Raw genomic sequence first — 23,076 nt, 5'->3', positions numbered from 1 at the left:
CTCTTCCAGTTCTTCCCAAACCTCCATTTATCAGCCAAAGAATATTCATCTGCCAATTTAAGACTTCAGTAATAGTTATTAGTTAGGGCAAAAATACACCCAGTGCTCTCCATTCTCCATAATGCTCAATGTAGGGTCTAAACTGAAAACCTTAAATGGCGGGTGTAAGAGAAACCCAGAGAAGGACTAATTTGTCGCTTCCAAGCATTAAGGGAATTTAAAAAATTATGTTGCCAACCTGTATTACCACAAATGGATGGATATCAAATGCACATATATAAAATATTAAGAGCCAGTGACCTCTGACCTCTTTTTCCAAGGGTCTGGGTCTGTCTGAGAGATTTCTTTTTATTTCTTTTGCTGTTCCATCTAATAGTTCCTAGTTTTGTTGTTTTTTGTAGTGTTTATATAAATTGATTTTATTTTCACAATAGAGAATTTTCTTCCTACACACATGACTGTTTGAGGTGTTTTTATTTACACCCATGAAATATCTCCACATGACATGCCTCTTTGTCACTCACAGCAACCTAGACAGTGTATGCTCAGTGCCTCCAGGTCACATGACCGCATGATCAAATAAACCATTCAACTGCCTCTGTGTTAGTGGAGATCCACATATCAGATGTTAAACTAACTACAGAAGCCTTTGCCACAGTCAGTTTTTCTTTTTGTTTGGACTCTTTGTATCTTTGGTCCACCATAGCTTTCAAAGTCTAAAAAAAAGAAAGTACAGCTCTTAATATGGAAATATAGGCAAAATGGAAACATGCTTCATATTTTAAGACACACACCTGCCTTGTGAGGAGAACATAGTTAGGGTTCAAAGCTTTAACAAGCTTTCTAAACCCACTGTCCTCCACAGTAGTGAAGGGCTGGGAATCCTCTATCACTATGTTGACCAAGGCCTCATCCACATCATTCCTCTCCCCTGATAAAACAAACAAAATATTAAGAAATTACATATATCAGTAATTACAACCCAAATATAAATGAATAACATGCGGAATATAAATGTATCAAATGACGGTATCCTTACAACCTAAATAAAACTTACCTGAGCTTGGTCCACCTTGGTTAATCTCTTTTTTTTTCTGTAATGCCTAAGCATAGATGAGGTGTTGTTGCTGTATCCAAGTTCTTTGGAGCACAGCCAACACTTCACCTTTTAATAAACCAAAAGACAGAAATCAGATTATAGGATCTGTGGTGTTGTTTATTTATATTATGGTACTTATCATTTGCGATACTTATTACTGTGTGCATACCTTATTAGGAGAGATGACATCAAAATGTTGCCAGACAGGGGAAAATCTTCTCTTCCTTGTTGGTTCTATCGAAGAAGAAATGCTCAAGTAACTAACATGTACGTAATCCAATTCCACAACACAATGTGATGGGGGAATCAGCTGTATTTTGCTGCCCATTTTATTTCGAATCAGGTGCGAACCAGCGAGCGTTCTTGAATCAGTCATGTGGTACAGACTGCCCGCGAGGCCTTGAACATCACTGCATACGTAATCAAAACAAGCTTTGATACACGCTTCACAAAAACTCCCCCCCAGCTTCGACACACAGGACACATCACTATAGTTTACTAGACATTTGCCTTGAACAGAAAAAATTCAAATGACCTGATGGTTAGTAGCATTTGTTTTAAAAACATATGCATGGATGTAATAGATGTAACTCCAGCTACCACAAACAAACCCGGGATAGTATGTTAAGAAAGGTTACACCAGCAATATCTAAATTAAAGCATCGTGGTCAACTGTAAAATAACAAAAAACAAATTATCAATATGGTTAAGGGACAGGTGATAATGACTGAAACTAGCACCACTGATGAACAATGGACTGGGAGTTCATTTCCTTGATCATTAATATGTAAATTCTCATGACCACTGATCAAATCCTATTGATCATAGACCATGGGTACCATTCACAGAGAGTTGGGGAATGGCTACAATCACAGCATTGTAAGATGGCGAAAGATGTAGCCTTAGGCCCCCTCCTTGATTCAGAGATGGTCTTTCCCCTTTCACGTAAATGGCCTCCTTGACTCGGCGCTCAAACCAGCGTTCCTCCCCGTCCAGGATGTGTACATCCTCATCGTTGAAAGCGTGTCCACTGGCCTGTAGGTGTGAATAGACTGAGGAATCCTGGCCTTACAAGGTAGCTCTTCTGTGTTGTGCCATCCGCTTCGCCAAAGGTTGTTTGGTTTCCCCTTATCCCCAATTCGCAAACCCAGCTCCTCCTCGCATGCATTCTTCACAAGTCAGATTTACAATTTGAATACTCTGAAAACAAAACCAGAAACCAACTTTTTAAAATCTGGGGAGCCCAGAAGGAGCTTGAAAATTGGTCGCTCTTCCAGGAAGAGATGGAAAGTTGAAAATACTCTAATGAACATAGTTTTCTGCAAAACACTAAAAAAATGTGACGCAGGGAGAGAGAACTTATTCTGCATTTGGGTAAATGAGGCAAATTCCCTGTCAATATTTACAGTGGCTTGCAAAAGTATTCAGCCCCCTTGAACTTTTCCACATTTTGTCACATTACAGCCACAAACATGAATCAATGTTATTGGAATTCCAGGTGAAAGACCAATACAAAGTGGTGTACACGTGAGAAGTGGAACAAAAATCATACATGATTCCAAACATTTTTTACAAATAAATAACTGCAAAGTGGGGTGTGCGTAATTATTCAGCCCCCTGAGTCAATACTTTGTAGAACCACCTTTTGCTGCAGTTACAGCTGCCAGTCTTTTAGGGTCTGTCTCTACCAGCTTTGCACATCTACAGACTGAAATCTTTGCCCATTCTTCTTTGCAAAACAGCTCCAGCTCAGTCAGATTAGATGGACAGCGTTTGTGAACAGCAGTTTTCAGATCTTAGGGATTTCTATGAAACTTTATATTCACCACACATAAACCTGTCTAAAAATAAAATTGATCAGTTACTTGCAGTGATGGGAATAACAGCATTACTTTTTTCAGTAACGAGTAATCTAACTAATACTATTCCTATCGTTACAACGCCGTTACCGTTACTAATAACAAAATGCGGTCGCGTTACTATTTTTCAAGAAACAAACAGTTGAAGCTGTGTTCAGTTTACCGCATCTTATATCAGTTACACGGAAGTAGCTGTTTACGTAAGTAATCTGGACGCTACAGCTTTAAGCAGCTGCGCGCTCCCGCGGACGGTAATCACTTTCTGGCCGGCGATCACTTTTTGGCACAACACCTGGAGCTAAGGGGCAAAACAATCGCATGAGTGCTGCTTTTTGACTGAGGAAGAATAAAGTAGTCGTGGTAAGCCAATCACATGACCATTTTAAGATGACAAAGCAACAAGGTGATATATACCAGTTTAGAAATTGTGTTGATAGGCCACGTAAAACCAGAGTCATGATAAACAATATATACGCGGCGTTTTTTCCTCAATAGTTTCGTCACGTTTACTGTCTAAGGACAGCGCTAGCAAGCACTCTCTGCTTATGAGCAAAACATAAAAAAACAAAACCAAAAACAGTCCTTTCATGTTGGTGGAAAAATGCACCATGTCGACCAATCAAAAAATGATATGGCAACATGACATTTGGTTGTTTAGGAAGAGGGGGAAGTTTTAGGAGTGACGGCGAGAGAGAGAGAGAGCGAGTTTTGAGATGTGAGAGATTTGTGACGTTTAGCGTGTTTGGAGTGTGTAGTTAATGTGTTGTCTTGTGTAGTTAGTGTCTAGTGTTGTAGATAGTTTTGTGTTGTGTGTCAGAACAATGAGGCGACTGCTGTCTCCAGGTAGAAACAGCAGTGATACACCTGCTGCTGTCAGACCTGCAGGTATCAGGCTGTGATGTTCTCCTTTATAGTGGACAGAAATTATTTCTTTGGAGTGGCACAAATAATTTGTGTGGCATCTTATTGAATGCAGAACAGCTGATTGTTGATGCAGGTGGATGCTTCTCTGGTGTCCTGGATTGTTGATTACCTGACAGGAAGACCACAATATGTACGTCTCCCACAGTGTGTGTCTGACAAGGTAATCAGCAACACAGGGGCACCACAGGGGACTGTCCTCTCCCCCTTCCTCTTCACCCTCTACACCACAGACTTCAACCACTGCACAGAGACCTCCATCTTCAGAAGTTTTCTGATGACTCAGCGGTGGTTGGATGCATCAGCAGGGATGATGAGTCAGAGTACCGGGCTGTGGTCGACTCCTTTGTCACGTGGTGTGAGCAGAATCATCTGCAGCTCAACGTGGCAAAGACCAAGGAATTAATAGTGGACTTCAGGAAGACCAGGAAACACTTGACCCCTGTTTCAATCCAGGGTGTCAATATTGACATTGTGAAGGACAATAAAGACCTTGGAGTACACACTGACAATAAACCAGACTGGGCTAAAAACACCACAGCACTTTACAGGAAGGGCCAGAGTCGTCTCTATTTTTTGAGGCGACTGAGGTCCTTCAACATCTGCCAGAAAATGCTCAGGATTTCCTACGAGTCTGTTGTGGCCAGTGCGATCCTCTATGGCGTTGCATGCTGGGGGAGCAGGCTGAGGGTCACAGATGCCAACAGACTCGATAAACTGATCCGTAAGGCCAGTAGTGTTGTGGGGATGGAGCTGGACTCCCTCAAGGTGGTGTCGGAGAGGCGGATGTTGTCCAAGATAAAGACAATGTTGGATAACACCTCCCACCCACTCCATGACATGCTGGTCAGTCACAGGAGCACGTTGAGTGAGAGACTGAGATTACCGAAAAGCACCACTGACCGACACAGGAAATCATTCCTGCCTGTGGCCACCTCCTTGTACAACTCCTCCATCTAACACACTGTTTACTGTAACAGCTACACCCTTCTTGCACATGTTCTTTTTCAGCTATTTATTAATAAGTGACTTTTATGTATATATATGCCTGTATATATTGTGCTATTCTTAGTTAGTGTATTGTCTGTCTCTGTTAATGTTTGTTTATAATGGAGCACTGTAACGAAAAATAATTTCCCCTGGGGATCAATACAGTATTCTGATTCTGATTCTGATTATGTAAATAGTTTGAAATGGTTATTAAAAAAAAGGTAAACGGTAAATGGTTGCAAATAACTTTGTTGTTTGCAAAACTTGTGCATAGGATTTTAAAATCAACAATTTATATTTGCATTTAAAGTTATGAAATATGATTCAATAAACATGTTTATGGTTGTTACAGTAAAAAATATAACTTTTTCTACGCGGATTTTATGTTTTTTTGTCTGATTTTAGATCAGTTGTGTTAATACAGTATGTCAAAATAAAAACATAACTGTAAATTCAGACACGTGAGGTTGTGCTGAAAAGAATGATACCAAACAAGACAAAGTTAATAGTTTTTAAAGGTAAAATGTGGAGAGAAAATCAAGAGTAGTAAAAAAATGGCCAATTATACTAGTAACACAATAGTTACTTTTCAAGTAATTAATTACTTTTAGAATCTTGTAATTTGGTTACTAACACAGTTACTTTTTTGAAGAGGTAACTGGTAACTATAATTAATTACTTTTTCAAAGTAACTTGCCCAACACTGGTTACTTGACAACGTAACTCTTCCAAAATTATTAGACACTCAAGCAATGGCACTGGATTCACCAGTGACACCAGGTGAACTCCAGGAAGCCCTGATAAGTATACCCAATAATAAGGCTCCAAGTCCAGACGGCTTTACAGCAGAATGCTACAAAGAATTCTGGACAATTCTGGCACCTGTATTCTACAGAATGTTGCAGGAAATCAAGGAAAATGGCAGACTACCACCAAATATGAATTCTGCCAGTATTAGTCTCCTGCTAAACCAGGCAAAGACCCTGTATTTCCCTGAAGCTATTGTCCAATATCCCTTAAAAATGTAGACCTCAAAATAATCTGCAAAGCTCTCTCAAAAAGATTAGAGAACATAACTACTACTACTCATGCAGTAAAAACACTGAAACCACAATATTATCTCTAGATGCAGAAAAAGCATTTTACAGAGTTAACTGGAAATTTTTATTTGCAAATTTACACATATTTGGTTTTGGAAACTCTTTCATTAACTGGCTAAAAATATTATACAAGGTGGGCCATTTATATGGATACACCGTAATAAAATGGGAATGGTTGGTGATATTAAAGTCCTGTTTGTGGCACATTAGTATATGTGAGGGGGCAAACTCCTCAAGATGGGTGGTGACCATGGTGGCCATTTAGAAGTCGGCCATCTTGGATACAACTTTTGTTTTTTCAATAGGAAGAGGGCCATGTGTTCTTCTTCTACCCTACTGCAATCTGGAAATATTAAATATTTAGGTATTAATGTCTCTCCTAAGCTTGCAGATTTAACTAAACTAAATTAAATCATCCATCCAGGCTGGAAAAACTAATCAGGAAGGCCGGCTCTGCGGTCGGCATAAAGCTGGACACTCTGGTGACAGTGGCAGAGGAAAGGACACTAAAGAAACTGCTGGACATTATGGACAATGCTGGGCATCCTCTGCATGTCATGGTCTGACCGGCCCTGCAGGGCGACCTGCTCGTTTGTGTTTGTTTTTATTTTGATGGAGCCGCGCTTCCCTGGAGGCGGGAGCGCTGACCTGGAAGTAGCTATGTTCTGAATTTCTCCACACCGGCGATTAATCAACACTCACCAGCTGCTGTAAATCGTCCGCCGTCTGACGCCGATGTATTTAACGCTGTGACCAGGCTTCAGTCAGCGCTGGATCATTAGATTAAGCTCGTTAGTACAGTTAAGATTGTGTGTTGTTTGAGATGCCCTTTCGGATAGCTTCTCACTCCTTTTTGTCTTTTGCACCAGGAGGTGGAGTGGAGAACATGGGAGCTGAATCACGAGCGGGGAATTAATGCATGGAGTGTCGCCTGTTTTCACATCGCCATACTGCACTTTCGGGAGCCGGGAGAATTGACCATGGGGAGCCACGGCCAAAGGATTTCGGACTGAACTGTTATTATTTTTGCACTGTAAAAGGATGGCTCTCCGTTCACTTCATTTTACGATTTCACCTTAAGCCGAATTTGTCCTCTCAGCTGTAAAAGAATCCGGGTCACAGGCACCAATTATCAAATTTGGTTCTTTTTTAAATTCTTTTACCAACAGAGAAAGACCGGACTCAGTGTGGTCAAGCTCAAAAATTCATCTTTATTCTACATTTCCGGAAAAGGAGAGCTGCGGACGCTAGCAAGCACCCACAGGTCTAAAAACATTACAAGCCAAATGCGTATATATATAGTTCTCTTATACGTCACACACAGTTTCGATCAAAACAACTCTGCCTAGTTTCACTTTCTGTCTACATCCTGTCAGCCTCTGACCTAGTTTATACTCAAAGTTGGCCCTCTCTTAAACTTGAAGCAAACTATATTAAAAACAAGTGACAATAAGCACTAACAATATATTTATTTCGTAACAAAACATACCCACTTAGATGAGCCTTGGCTAGATGTAGAACAGGCACTATGCAATAATCTAGAGATTTCAGACTTAACATTTATCAGCTCAAACATCAAATGACATGAATGCTTTAAAAGCATTAACATCAGCTCTTCTTTGACAGAATAGTGGGAGTTTCTAAAAATAATGTTTTTCTTTTCCTTAATCTTCTTTGTCCCTTTCCTATCTCCCAGTCATGTCTGTCTGTCACATGTGTAACAACTGAAAATTTAAAAAAATACAATAAAATAAAATAAATAAGAAATAATAAGGTCAATCAAGTGGATCATCATGGGCTGGGTATCTTTGTTGGCCTTCAGACAACAATTCTGACGGCTAAAGAACCAAATGGGACTGGCAAAAAAAAAAGAAAAAGAACAGAAGCAAAGAGGCTTTCTAGTCCAAAGTCATTAAAAAGAAAAACAGCAGCCGACAGTGCTGTACACAATGTTAGACTGATTGGTAATAAGCAAGCAAATAATGCAGAAAATTGAGATTTTTGGGTGGGAAACTGTTCCTAAAGTGCACTGAGAGAGGGAGAGAGCTGTGCAGGAAGTGTGAGTTTATCATGGTGGAAGCAAAACAGCAAAAGTAAGACGGAATTCATGACGATGCACTGTTTGCCTTTGCAGTAATTTCCATAGCTTAGTACTGCAAAATCAACAGTAAAAAACTCTAAAGGATGTTTGCAGTTCAGTACTGTAATTTGCAAGTAATTGTGGGAAAATTCCATGAGATTACATTATTTTTACGGTAACTCACCGTACTCATGGAAACAGCTGTAAAATACAGCAAATGTAACAATTGGTGATGTTACTGAGATTATACTATTACACCATCCGGGTTTCTGTTGTTTTCTACTGTAGATCTAAGAGTAATTACCTAAATCCTCATTCAGAGTGTATTACTATAAAATGCAATTCATTGTGAGAGTAGTATCACATGTAAACTACAATATACAGCATCATTTTTAACTTAAGGAGTAAGTTGCAGCTACACTATTTGAAGTATCTGAAGTATAACTGAAGTATACTAAGAAGTACAACAAAATACCCAGCAAGCATTGCAGTGCTTTAACTGTAAAATTAAAACAACTATGAAACAAATAATTGATGTTTTAAACAAGAATTTGTCAGAAATTCTTGTGTAATGTCTTTACCTTCTGAACAGAGTAAGTGGGATAAAAAAAAATTTAAACCGTGAGTGAAAACGGTTAATAGTTAATAAACCTCAACTCTCAAATCATTTTCTCACCTGTTTGCAATATAATTCTGGTACATGAACTATGAGTGTAGTTCTCTGCAAAGGAAGCCTTCTGATAGTTGGAACTATTATCTGACTGTCTGGGGAATGGAGTGATTTGTTACATGTGAAAAATATGTTTCAACTGGATTTTAATTACTATGTTTCAACCAGAAGTAACTCAAATATAAACTAAAAAGTAAATCAATAGTATACTTGTAAGTTTAGTATTGTGTTAGAGTAGAGTATATTTTAAGTATACTCTTATAGACTGGAAAGGACATTATGCTAGTACAGTTATAGTGAACAAAAAGTACATCTAAAAGTTCATTTCAAGTATACTTCTATATACTAAAACGGGGGCCAATGTAGGTAACGTACTTAGACTGATTTCCTTTCTATATGTTACATTTAGAGTAATGTTTAAAAGTTACTTCATTTAGCAGGGTGCTTTTTTTTTTTTCTTCTTATTCTTTTTATACTGGAACTTCATTTTTCTGTATAAGGTGGTACTTTTAAGACACCTCTGCCTAACTACAGTGAACTAACCAGACGTCTCGGAATATGCTCTGGTGGTCATTTTGCACAAGTTCAGGTGTCACATCCATGAAACCTACACCACTAACCAGCATCAGTCCTACAACTTCACTCTCAAATTTAATAAATTCTGGGACAAGCAGAAACTGTATTTTTAGCGGTGCATTAATGCACTCTCCTTGTAGCACCACTTCATCTTGGTTCAGAAGAGATGTCCTGGATATACATGATAATGTAACACGGGTGTTTTTGTTTGTTCATGTTTAGCGCGTTGGGTTGTGTTTTTAAAGCGAATGTTACGTTTTTAAAGCGTGTTATGCGACAGGTGTGTGTAGCACTTGTTAACTTGTCAATGTCAAGACCACACCTTTACCTGACGTACAACGTGACGTATGGCGCACACTTTCAAAACAACAATGGCGGATAGAAGATATTGATCGAGGCGGCTAATGCTCCTTTCGCTGGTTGCCAACCACCATTAAATAACAAGAAGAAGAAAATATTGATCTGCTTTTCTTAGTTTTGCACGTTTAAGACGCAATTCAAACTCAAACAAAGCTGCAAAGCAGGAGAACAACATGACCATCAACTATTCTGTGCCACAGATCCAGTTCGCTGCAGCACAGAGTGATGATGAGATGGTGGAAGAACAACAGAGACAATTTACGGACCGTTAAGATGTGCAACTTAGAAGTAGTCAGAGGTAACTGGATGTTCAATCGGGTTAAATGCAAGGTTGATTGGATTATATCTGAAGATCGTATGCTATTCGTGACAACTCTACTAGACTCCAAATTTCTCGTCCATGAGGGAGTATCTCAAAAGTAAATGAAACAACTAAACTTAACACTTTTTCCCTAAAACGGACTGACATGGGAAACATTAAAGTTGGACTGACACCAGCTAATCAGTCTGAAGGTAAGTGTTTTTTCACTTATTCGACAGAAGTCAGAAATGCGCTCTTATTACTGTTTGTTTTGACTTTTAAGCTACCCAGCCAGGTTATTTTCATTCAAATGCTAAGACAAAATGTCAATATCTATGAATGTGGAGACTCAAAAGACTAGTTAGGTAATAGTTGCCGATGGATTTATGAGACTTGATAGAAACTTGGACGTTTGCAACAGGTGAATCGGTGAACTACCGAGGTTGCCCAAATGCTTAAAGCTGTTAGCTGGTTAGTGTTTTCAGGTGTGCTTGTACTACCTGTACGGTGCGGAGTGCTGACTAAGTCATGTTAAACCCATTAAAGCGTCGAGCTCAAATATCTTTTCATTTTTGTGCACTGCTCTCTTGTCTTTTGTCAGCACACATTTTCTGTTTATTGAAGCCTTTTGTGAATAATTTTGATCATGTAAAAACTGGGAATTGGTCCCTATTGACAATACTCTTATTTTTCTTTCTTTTTTTTTTTTGCATTGCATCGCATATGTCATTTAGGAAAGGTAATTGGTCATTGAACTTTTTGCAACTATGTGTATTTGTAAATTTTGTGGCTTCCGTGCACGCAAATTTATATTGTTCAGTTTGCATGTTAAGAGCCACAAACATGTAGCTAACTATAGGTTTTCTTGTGGAACTGAGAACTGTCCTGCCACGTTCAGAACATTTTCTGCCTTTCATTCACATATGCCTAGGAATCACAGAACAAGAAGGGAGACCACTGAGGAGAAGTTCTATGAGTTCACGGGCAGTGTTGGTCAAGTTACTTGAAAAAAGTAATCAGTTACTAATTACTGATTACTTCCCCCAAAAAGTAATCCCGTTACTTTACTGATTACTTATTTTCAAAAGTAATTAATTACTTAGTTACTTAGTTACTTTTTAAAAACACGATTTACAACCTGAATAGGTGATAAAGCGATAGATCTTTCAGCCCAATTCTACTTTTTCTGCATAATCCATCATACAAAATGTAATCAAATGGAAAAGTCTCTTTTTAAAACGTGTTTTATTAGTTTTAATCTTTTAACTTTATGCATCAAGCAAAAATTAAATTATATGCAACATTCTCTGACTGGAAGAAATTTGTTTAACATTTAAACCTATTTTCTGCACATTCCAGCACATAAAATAAAATATTTTTTTGTGTTTACACTCACTCTTTCAAATAGATGCAAGTAAAACACAGCAGAAAATAAATAAAATCAAAGACTAGCGGTCCTGTTGCTCTATTTTCACCTGTAAAGCAGGACTGGGGTAGGCGGAGGTTTACCCTGGTGCAGGTGTGCCGCGGCGGTCAGTGGAAGAATCATGCGAGTTTCTCTGAGTTTCACATTACGTCGAAGCGCACTCGGTGCTTGCTTGGAAGTTTAGGGTTTTTTCGCTGTAAAAGAAGTTTTCTTCCACGCACAACGGACACTAATGTTTTTGTCACTTTTATGGAATCAAACTCAAAATAAGGTCAGTACTTCCACGCTTTAAACGCTGCATGCTACACTCTGTCCCGCACTCAATATATTATGATCTGCACACAGCTGTTGTCACGAACGTCGCACTCGCTTACGTCACTGTCATGAGACGTTCTCGCAAAAAATCACGGTTTTAGTAATGCAGTAACGCAGCGTTCCTACGTGAAAGTAACGGTAATCTAATTACCGTTTTTGCAATAGTAATCCCTTACATTACTCGTTACTTGAAAAAAGTAATCAGATTACAGTAACGCGTTACAAGTAACGCGTTACTGCCCATCTCTGTTCACGGGTGACCTCAGCTGTCAAGTTCCTGGATGTGGGTATGCTGCACAAAACTTTACAACTCTTTGTGCCCATCTCAGATTTCACATCAAAGACGGGAAAAAAGTATTATGTCCATTTGAAGATTGCTCTAAATACTTCAGTGTCCGAACATCATTTTCCAGCCGTATTTCTCGAAAACATAAGTAGACAGTTCAGCAGTCAAGGGCAGCAAGAAATTGGGGAATTTGCCATAATACAAGAACAGGACACAGTTAATCTATTAGAAGAGAGTTGGCTTTGTGTAATTTAAAAATGCAGGCTAAAATGCTCTTACCAACCAGCACTATACAGAGCATCATAGAGGAATTTCAGGATCTTCGCAGCTGTGCAATGCACGATGTTCTTGCAATACTGTCTGACAAACTCTTCATTTAATATTCCACAAGCAGAAGTGGACAAAATCAATCAAGAACTTTTTTCATAGAGGACTATATATATATATCTGAGACACAGCAGGTTTCCTGACAAAGCTTTAAAAGCAAAACATCACTATTTGTTACATTATGCAGAGCTTATCCTTCACTTTGGACCACTCATTCGTTTGTGCACCCTTAGGTTTGAGAGCAAGCACTCGTATTTCAAAACATGTACAAGTTCACTCTTGCATAACTTTGTCAACTTATGCAAGACTGAACGGCATCAGTTACTGCAGTCCTACCTCTCAGTGGGCCAAATGTTTCCACCTATAGTCCAAATCATTGGAGAAACAAGTGACTAGAATCCTCATCTTTACAATGCTCTCATTCAAGAAGCTGTGGCAAACTTTGGATGTGTCAGCAGTTGTCTACAAAGGTACCAAGTATGTCAAAGGTGATGATGGCTTGGTTTTTGGGAAGATAGCTGTTATACTTGTTAACGATTCTGAATTGTACTTTGTGCTCGAGTTGCATCACTCAGTACTTCTCATTGACCTTGGACTTCACTGCTTGCGTTGCCCTACAGAAAGAAGTGTTTGTGTAAATGCTGACGGTCTGATGGATTATTACCCACCACCACTTTATAACATGGCAGGCCTTTTTGTTGTCTCCCTACACAATTCAGTTTCCTCTTAATTCTCTTTCAGGGATGGAAATTGAAGAGGAACTCACAAGCCTCCTGCCGACACTAGACAGAGAGAAAATAATCTGCATTGTAGAACATCTGACGGACGTTATTGGTGTACAACAAAAAAGTGATCTTTTGTTTGTGGAGGCGGAAGATCTCAAACCCTTTCTCACACCAATTCAAATACGTAAACTACTTCTTGCATTTAAAGGTTTGTGTAGGTTCTGTACAAATCATAGACTTGAGTCTATGATTTGAAGGTCACTCATAGACTCATATGTCACTGATTAGCTTGATTAGCTTTTTTTTCTTCACCATACTACACATGTACTTTGACAGTATAATATTGAAGAGCGTTTTGGGGCTCTCACATTGTCTGGTAGATACTTAACACGGAAAACATAAACAAAAGTAGACACTAAATCTAACACCATTAACCTTTCATTGGTAGTGGTACAGCTAAGGGTTTGAAATTGTGACAAACTGTAAAATATATTGACTCAAGGTCTTTTCAATGCAAGACCTTGAGTTTGTAGTTCTTTTGCAGTCCTGGGATTGCTTCTTTTCATCTTCAGACAAGGTCCCCAAAAACTGCCTTGCCGTTACTACTCAATCCTAATTGAAGGGTTCATCTTTTAGTGAGAACATATTTATTGACATAGTAGCTTTTTAAGGTAGCTTTTCCAATGATCTTTATTTATTTATTTATTTATTTATTTATTTATTTATTTATTTATGTGTTTAGATGGCAACAGACCAGAGAACCTGAATGACACCATTACTCTGAAGCCTTGCCCTGCTGCATCAGCTGAAACATCAAGCCATCCACCTCACCCCTCCTCCTCCACGTCCACCACTATGTACAACCATTACTCCAGCTCTTGGGTCTCACACTTACAGATTCCTTGGGGAAGATTTCCACTCCGATTGTCGCATGCAATCACAAGAGGAGACAGAGCTCATCCAGAGGACAGGAGAAGTATGGTTAGAATTGTTGTGGAGGTCATGCAAGTTCACTGCAGAAACCCTAAACGTGCATCTTGTGAAGAAGTTGCTAAAATCATTGTAAACAGATACCCTCAAACATTTGCAGATTTTACTGAAAAGGGAGAAAGACTGGGTTGTGGACATTATTCACTACTGAGAAGCATCAAATCTAGAGTTGAACATGTTAATCGAGATAATACAACACATAGACTTCGTCAAACAAAGAGAACCAGGAATGAGGAAGACTGCAGTCCCAACAGTAATGCAACCTCACCCAAAAAAGTTAGATGCCTTGTGGATAGCTATGGTTGTATAAATTGGCAACCAGTTGAACTTCCTGAGGGGGAAACGCCAGCTTCTTTAGAGGAAAAGAAACACATCCTGTTGACAATTTTTAATTCAGAAGGACCTGGAGCTGTGGAGAGACCTGATGTGGATGACTTCATGTGCCTCACATATATTTCTCAGCGCCAGCTTATCAACAGTTGTCCCTCACTTTCAGTAGCTGAAATTCAGGAGCAGTGGCCATTCTTGTTTACTCGGAAAGGTCTTTCGAACCACTTTTACAAACTCACAGGCATCGATATCAGTGAGTGCTTAAGTCAGGCCCTCATAACCAAAGGCAGAAGGATTATTAACTATTTCTCCAGCCAGAAGCTCAAATGCAACCTTGGTATAAGGACACTCATCCAGCAGATAGAAAGTGAGGGAGTTTTGACCAACAACAAGATTGGCACAGCAACCATCCTTCTCATGATGAAGTATTACAAGGAAGATGAAGACTCCCTCTTTGTCTTAGCAGATGTAAGCTTCTTACATACAGCTCTATGTTTAATACTGTTGCTTGCTGTCCTGTTTTTGTTTTGTTTTTTGTTACATAAAATGTCTCGGTCCTTTTTCTGGCAGGAAACATCTACCAGGATGTCCCTTGAAGCAGAGAGCAACCTGCCAATCACCCCGAGGCTGATTATGCTTGGTAAGAAGTCATTTATGAAATAGAACTGATTAGACAATATTATAATTTCTGTTTGGCACAGGAGCTTTTCGTGGATGCAAGTATCCAGTCTCTGTTTTGTTACCTCACATTTCTGTAATTTCCTTTATAAACCAAGGTTGTTGAACATGTGTCTCAGTGAACCCAGCAAGGTAACAATATCACATTTCACATTACATATTACTGATCAACATGGTAGTCTAGCTACACCAACAGCAGAAATACTGAAGTCAATACTGTAAAGTTTAACAGCAGCACAAACTATAAACTCCAAAATAACCATACAGTTAATACCTCATTTACCATACCGGTAATTTAATTGGGCTGACTCTTTGTTAGGTGTGTTTAATGTGCAGAATAATTCCCAATTATGTACAATTCTAATATGTTAAAACGGACTTATGTACATAAGGCCATTAATAATTAACTGTACGTAGCTATTTGCTTTTTGATTATCTAGACAGTGTGAAGAAGTGAAGTATTGAAATTATTTTATGTTGCATAATGACAACATGTTGCCCCTATACATTTAAGGACAAAGTCCAATGACCGCCACCTGCTGGAGGGTGAGTGCAGAGGGGCGTGTAATTGTTGAGCTGGACAAAGAGAACATCTTTGCTGATGCGATGTCTTCTTTGGTTCATTCTATGTATTGAACCTGGAATACCAGGAGTCAGCGTGTGCAACATTGGAACTAATTCAGAGGTATGTTTGAACAGTCAGCTAATTGTGATAGATGATGAATGAATTATCCCAAAGTAACTCATTATTTCACATCACAACTCAATGTTACTGTATGTTACTATTTATTATGGCATGTTTTAAGGTTTTTTGTAAGGATAAACCCTGAAGAGGGAACAAAATGTACCTCCAAGGTTGGGACAAGCAGAAGGACTGGGACCACTGTGAAGCGAAAGGTTGTTCACATTAACCTTCATGTCACAACTTTCCTCCAGTGGCTTACTGAATTTGAGTGGAGAACTTCAAATTAGGTAACTGTTTTTGCCATTTTTAGTGAATTTCTTGTATAATTTAAGTGACCAATGTGTTGTTACCTGTGTCTCCACAGATGATCCGTGGCCCATGCTTTCTGGACATTTACACAAGACGAACAACAATGAAGACAAGCTCTCTCGCCATCTTGCAAGACGCTGTCTCTGTCCAATAGGTTTTTTGAGTGCAACAGTTTTGATTTTTTTTTCCTTCTTTTACCCGTTTGTTAAAAATTATTTCAGCTACTTACACTTTAGTTGTCACATGTATTGGCTCACCCTACAAATCAATGAACTCAGTCCACAAAGCAAGATCAGGGTTCAGTGCAGGTCAGTCAAGTTCCTTCACACCACACACGCTCATCCATGTCCTTGTGGACCCTGCTTTGTGCATTGATTTGGTGGTGTGAGCCAGTATTTTGGATAAAGTGTATATAAAGGCAGAAGTTTGGGGCTTGATATTATATTCATTGCAATTCAGTTTATTTGTATGGTGCCAACAAAATGAATGCAAGGCACTTCACGTTGTAGGTTTAAGACCCTACAAAATATAACTAAGAAAACCCAACACTTGAGCATATGTTGTCTGCCATGATATGGATATGACATAATATCGTTATTGTTTGTACAACCATCTGAGAAAATAATGGATTACATGGTTTAGTAAAAACAAGTGCTTCCTCAATCAAAATATGTTTTCAGTTCTTTTCAGTTTTTGATTTTAGAAATGTGTATTTCTGCAGAGGAAAATCAGAACTGAAATAAAAAGTGGTGTAAAGCACATGAATTATTTTGTGTGTGTGTGTGTGTATCTATCTCAATCAATCGATCTTTAGTGGGTATGTTTTTATATAAATATAAATAAATAAATGGTACCTTTTTTTAATACAATACATTTTTTTTAACCCTCCAGTCTCTTACAGTATGTTATTGTTTCCTTAAATTACGGTAAATTACGACGTGTTAAACGGTAAATGACCGCCTGTTGGGACACGGTATCCTCTAGCAGAGATGAATATTTTTGGTACTGATGATGCGTGATGACGGTAAGTTACTGGTAAATATACTGCAGTTTATTACCTTGCAGCGGGCTTACAGTGACATACCGTGAATAAACGGTAGTATACCAATTTCTTAATCACAGTATGATGTTACTTTGTTGACGTAATTAACGACATAACGACATAACGGTATCTCACTGGTGACAGTGACGCCAGTGAGATACTGTAAAAAAAGCTACGGTGCGTTACCATAATTTGTCCAAGAGTATTATACCACAACAGCAAAAAACGGTATCATCCTGCACAACGGTAAGCTACAGTAATACGGCGTCACGGTGTGACGCTGGCAACAGTGACGCCAGTATGTTACCGTAAAGTGGAGATGAAAAGTCTAACAGTGTGTTTATGTGAAGCGAAATGTAAAGCTTAGTTTTGATCTTCTTTTACTCCTGGTTCAGTCAATTTTGGTTGGAGATTGATGAAACCTGTAGCATCAGAATTTAGCACAAAAAAAGACGTCATAACAAAGCGCGGACCCGACTCATCAGAATCTGTGAGCTGTCGGCTTTCAGCCCGACGACGTGTCCGTGTGGCATGCTGTCAGGTGAAAAAGCCGACATCTCATTGATTCTGATGTGTCAGGTCCGCACTTTGTGATGACGTCTTTTTACAGAATCTGTTTATCTGCTCTCATTTACTGTTTAAGCTGTTTGGTGGTTCTTGAAATAGTTTTGTAAGCTTTAACCTGAGATTCTGGCGCTTCTGGGAAAATACATTCATATTGAAAAAGCGATTCATGATTTTAATGAATCGATATAACTGTTAAAGCTGAAAGCACTTTTAATCAAATAATAGATTATTGAAACCCACTCCTAGTGGAATAACTCATACTTGTCTAGCTCCAACCTACTGGAACACATCAGGACACATCGGGATCCCCTTCAGTTTGCTTACCAGCCCCACCTCGGAGTTGAGGAAGCCATCTGAGACCTGGGGAATACAAAAGCTTGGCATGAACAGAAACTGAGACATATGGTGACCTGGAAACACTAGGGAACATAAGAAACCAGCAGCTCCCACACAGCAAAGGAGCTATGACAGACTGGACATGACAAAAAAAACTGACATACACAGGAGACACAGGGAAAGGAAAACACTAAGGGAACTAAACCAGAACCAGAAGAGATAAACACAATAACCAGAAAAGTGTAAAAGAAAAAAAGAAAAAAAAAACCTACGAAACATAAGTCACTCTAGAAATACCACAATAATGATTAATCAGGATTCATGTCCAGTGTTACCATGACAACAACTGCCCAGATCAGACAGCAATTAGGTCTTTTTCATCCAGTATAAAAGATAACATGCAGAATCTTAAGATAATGTTTGATCAGTCTGTCATATTTGAGTCTCGCATCTAGACTTTGAACAGGTATTGTTTTTTTGTTTTTTTTAATTTAAGAAATACTGCCAAAAAGCACTGTTGCTTGCCCATATTTTTATCTCCTCCCAGTTTGATTACTGTAATGCACTGTTTTCTTGTCTCATGAAAGTATGTGTCAATCACCTCCAAAGTATCCAGTTCTGCTAATGGACAACAAAGATGTCCAGGTTTCTCTGGGACCAGGTGAAAAGGGCTGTGATGATATTTAACACCAAACTAAATCCAAGAACAATGGAGGCAAGTGCCACAAGGGCAAGCATAATGTTTGTAATACAAGAATGTTTACATTGCTCATTAGTGATCAGTTGCCGTGTCATGTGATAAGGTTGCGAAGACAGAAATCATAAATTGTATGCAATGTCACACCAACTCTGCAGAAGAGCTCTGCCAACTATGAGCAAACACGGATCCTAACCTGCAGGCTGCCTGTACAAGGGACTGTGATTTTTATCAACCACCAGGCTTTTGTGAGGTGTTTTAATATTACTTTTCTCCTGTAGGAATACTGCAATTGTTGGATTTCTGTGCTGCATTAACTTCAACAGGTTGATGTTTTACATCTTAAACTTTCTCTGTAATGTCAAATATATCTCAGTCTTACACTAACATGTCTATTGAAGTGCAGTATCAGGAGCTACTGAGGGTAATTATTATTTCCACTCTGTCAACAGTTCCATCTTTTATTTTTCTCTTCATTAATGGGACTATGTTGTTCACACTGAGGAGTAAACCTGTGTTTCGTGACACTCCCCGTTACATTCTTCTGTATAACCTCCTTTTTGCAGACACTGTGCAGCTGGCACAGAGTCAGGTTCTTTTCCTGCTCTCTATTTTTAGAGTAAAATTGCCATATCCTGTATGTGGATTTCTCAGCTTGTTGGCCAATCTCACCACTGGGATCTCCCCTCTCACCCTTTCGGTGATGCCTCTGGAGAGATATGTAGCTGTGTGCTACCCACTGAGATATCCTACCATGATCACCATCAGAAACACAGGGGCTGCTATCATTGTGATCTGGATCATCACCTCACTAAATAATCTCACCAGACTCATCTTTTTTTTCCCATTTGAAATGTTGATAAATCTGCAGACGAAAGATGTTTGTTCCACTATAGCTCTACTGCTCGGGACAAGGTCTGATCAATATGATACAGCTTTCACATGTTTAGTGTTTGTATCAGCTGGTGTGGCAGTCATTTTTTCCTACATTGCTGTGATATTAGCAGCCAGGTCGGCCTCTGCAAACAAAGCTTTAGCCCGTAAAGCTCGAAACACTCTGCTGCTTAATATGATGCAGCTGTGCCTGAGTCTCTGCTCAACTGTTTACCTCCCTTTGCTCATAGCTCTTTCAAGAACTGTAACAAGAACCGTACTTTTGTGGGTTCAGAATGTATTTTATGTGTGCTTTATTATCTTACCCAGATGCCTGAGTTCTCTCATCTATGGGCTAAGAGATCAGACCATCAGACCTGTCCTCATGTACCACCTATGCTGTTATCAGAAACTAAGTCAGTAGCTGAGATGCCTGTTTGGCTGCAGCAAGTGAGCATGAAAGAAACATTGTTTAGTTTTAGTCAGTCTATTTTTTTCAAGGACCATGCACAAAACCACTCATATTTCAGAAAAAATAGATGCCTTATATCAGATTTAGTTACACATCAATGTCCATCTGCAGCCTCTGGCAGGTACAAATATAGTCAGTGAGATATAAATTACATTTTTAAAAACAATAAACATCAGTATTTCAGTATGAACAATTTAAATATATATATATTCTGCAGGGACTTTGAAAAAAGTTTGCAGTTTTTTTAAAATGACAAGTAGAGTCATAATTTCTCAATCATCCAGGTGAGAAAATCCCAAAAGGTTGGTTCTGTTCATTTGGATGTACCGTTTTAAGTGGGAAAACTGTTTCGTCACTCTTTCAAGTGACTTTTTTAGTCTCCTTAACAAGTCCCTTCTTAGTAGCATAACCTCTGCAACCTTATCTCTCCTAAAGAAGTAACTTGGATGAGTGGCAGAACATTTCTTCCACTGAAAACACTACATTCACATGAACTGAATCAACTTTTTGGCAGAGTTGTAATTTGTTACACACATTTCTGAGACTTGGCTGGAAGTAATGTGTCAGGAAAAGGAAGCCTTGGATTATCTGTCAATGCCCAGTGGGAGTGTCCATCATGGCTACATCAACCTCTAGCGCTACCACAACAAAACAAAAACAACCTTTTTGTGTCCTAAATATATTGTCCTAACCTGTTTGCATAATAACCTATGCCTCTGATTGTCCATCTTTGACTTTTTTGTTCCTTTGAAAAATATTTTTTCAAACATTATAATATTGTGTTTATATGACTAGAATTATGCCTTGAACTAAATGTAATACATGTACATCCAGACAAGAAATACAGAAATACATTTGATTTCTTTGTAGGGTTACAAAAGGCTGGAGCCGAGTTCCCTTTCCACATGAGATATACTTTGGATATTTGACCAGTCGATCTTAGCGACTAACTCACACTAGATTTTCAACGTAGAAAATCTACACTGGATTACTTCTACTTTTATGCCCACACCGTAACATCTCAGCTTCTGTCCTTTATCCAGAGGACACTATCATATAATTACAGTACTGTGCAAAAGTTTTAGGCAGGTGTAAAAAAAAATGCTGTAAACAGAGAATGCTAGTTAAATTAGTTTCACACATGGTACAGCAGTAATTCATTTCCTATACACAAACCTTCCTTTAAAAAAGTAACACTGTTTCCATGCATAAAAAGGAGCAGGAAGAAGAATAAACTCGTATTAACACCTGCACCCTTTCTAAATTCAAAATAATAATAGTACAAGTGGGCACTTACAACCAAAATACCCTCTGGTACTATTCTATACACAGCAAAACAAAACAGAACAATATACTCAACAATGAGCAATACCACTAAATATGAAACTAAAAGGATAATTTTTCTACAATTACATTCTGTTATTTTCAACTTCTTCGTATTGGTTTATCATTTAATTCTTATAGCAGATTTTAAATTGAGAAACATTTGTACAACACTTAAGATGATCATTGAGAGAATTCCAGTTTCTTATGTCTATGACTGTTGGACACATTTGCTTTTGTGTGGTTCGAGCAAACTGATGCTTGAAATAAAACTTCCTTCTGCCGTCCCCATTTTCTGAACACAATACAAATAAACTTTATAACTTAAGAGGTAATGTTTTATTTTTTGCCCTAAACATAATAATTAATGTCTGTAATTTCACTATATCTTCTAGTTTTAGTAATTTCGATTTTATAAACAAACTATTAGTGTGTTCTCTATATTTAACATTATGCATAATTCGAAGCACTCTCTTCTGTAATAAATATAATGGTTTCATATTCACATATGTATTCCCCCATACTTCAACACAATAACTCAGATAGGGTAGAAACATTGAAAAATATAATATTCTCATTGTCTTATAATCTAAAATAGAATAGAATGCCTTTATTGTCTCTATAATGACATACAGAGCATCTCCTACTCAGTGCAAACATGCTGGGGGGGGGGGGGGGCACAGTTCTGCAGCGCTATGTACATATGGACAGTATTAACAGAGGGAAAAATATATATATATAAAATGTACAAATATACAAGCTGGTTTTAAAAAGTAATATGTAATAAATAGTGTTATATATATACAGTTAGGTTATTGCACAGTGGTGGTTCATATTGGAAATGGGAAAAAAAAGAAATTGTGGGGGGGCTGTGTTATCGTTGCATGTGTGAGTTCAGGGTGGTTATGGCTTTAGGGAAGAAATGATGTTTGCTGCTCTGCTGAGGCAGCGGGAGGAATAAATGTCCATCAGGGAGGGGAGAGGGCAGCTGATGATCTTTTGTGCTGTCTTGACCACACTCTGAAGCCTCACTCTATCTGCCTTGGTGCAGCTGCCATACCATACCGTGATGCAGTAGGTTAGCAGGCTCTCAATGGACGAGCGGTAGAAGGTCAGCAGCAGGTTGGAGTTCAGCTTGTACTTCCTGAGGACTCTCAGGAAGTGCAGCCGCTGTTGGACCTTCTTGACGTTTGCTGAGATGTTTTCTGTCCAGGAGATGTCAGCAGAGATGAGGACACCAAGGAACTGGAAGGTGTGGACCCTCTCCACACACTCCCCGTTGATGTAAAGGGGGGCTAAGTCAGTGCTGTGTCTCCTGAAGTCAACAATGTGCTCTTTGGTTTTCTTAGTGTTCAGTGCCAGGTTGTTTTCTGAACACCATGCTGCCACCTTCAGGACTTCCTCTCTATAGTCTGCCTCGTCTCCCTTTGAGATGAGTCCGACTACCGTGGTGTCATCAGCAAACTTGATGATGAGAGTGTTGTTGTGGGTCGGACTGCAGTCGTGGGTGTAGAGAGAATGCAGGAGGGGGCTCAGCACACAGCCCTGTGGGGAGCCGGTGCTCAGTGTGCGAGTGGAGGAGAGATGAGGGCGGAGTCTTACAGTCTGGGGCCGGTTTGTGAGAAAGTCCTTTATCCAGGCACATGTGAGAGGAGGGAGGCCAAGAGTAACCAGTTTGGTGATGAGGATGTCCGGGATGATTGTATTAACGGTTGAGCTGTAGTCCACGAAGAGCATTC

General features: G+C 39.0%; 2 protein-coding genes and 2 long non-coding RNA genes across 4 annotated transcripts; all 4 read left to right on the top strand.

Annotated features, from left to right (window-relative positions):
• Nucleotides 1-11,957: 11,957 nt before the first annotated feature.
• LOC120442183 lies at nucleotides 11,958-13,931 on the top strand. Its single transcript, XR_005614548.1, has 3 exons — nucleotides 11,958-11,984; nucleotides 13,052-13,243; nucleotides 13,778-13,931. It is a non-coding gene; the product is annotated as an uncharacterized LOC120442183 (long non-coding RNA).
• A 7-nt stretch (nucleotides 13,932-13,938) lies between these two features.
• Nucleotides 13,939-15,156, top strand: LOC120442235 (the record flags this gene model as incomplete). Its single annotated transcript, XM_039618192.1, has 2 exons — nucleotides 13,939-14,823; nucleotides 14,926-15,156. Coding segments are annotated over 2 exons (978 nt in total), but the record flags the coding sequence as incomplete, so codon positions are not given.
• Nucleotides 15,157-15,294: 138 nt separating this feature from the next.
• LOC120442182 lies at nucleotides 15,295-16,318 on the top strand. The gene is made up of 3 exons (XR_005614547.1): nucleotides 15,295-15,718; nucleotides 15,840-16,005; nucleotides 16,083-16,318. It is a non-coding gene; the product is annotated as an uncharacterized LOC120442182 (long non-coding RNA).
• Nucleotides 16,319-19,027: 2,709 nt separating this feature from the next.
• On the top strand, nucleotides 19,028-19,966 carry LOC116325085 (odorant receptor 131-2-like). Its single transcript, XM_031745895.2, has one exon. It carries the CDS (start codon nucleotides 19,028-19,030, stop codon nucleotides 19,964-19,966), a length of 939 nt encoding a protein of 312 aa, XP_031601755.2.
• Nucleotides 19,967-23,076: the final 3,110 nt, after the last annotated feature.

Source organism: Oreochromis aureus, linkage group 10 (genome assembly GCF_013358895.1).
Source record: "Oreochromis aureus strain Israel breed Guangdong linkage group 10, ZZ_aureus, whole genome shotgun sequence".
In the NCBI taxonomy this organism is placed as follows: Eukaryota; Metazoa; Chordata; class Actinopteri; order Cichliformes; family Cichlidae; genus Oreochromis; species Oreochromis aureus.
The sequence above is the reverse complement of the archived record's forward strand: the minus strand, read 5'-3'. Positions and strand labels throughout refer to the sequence as shown.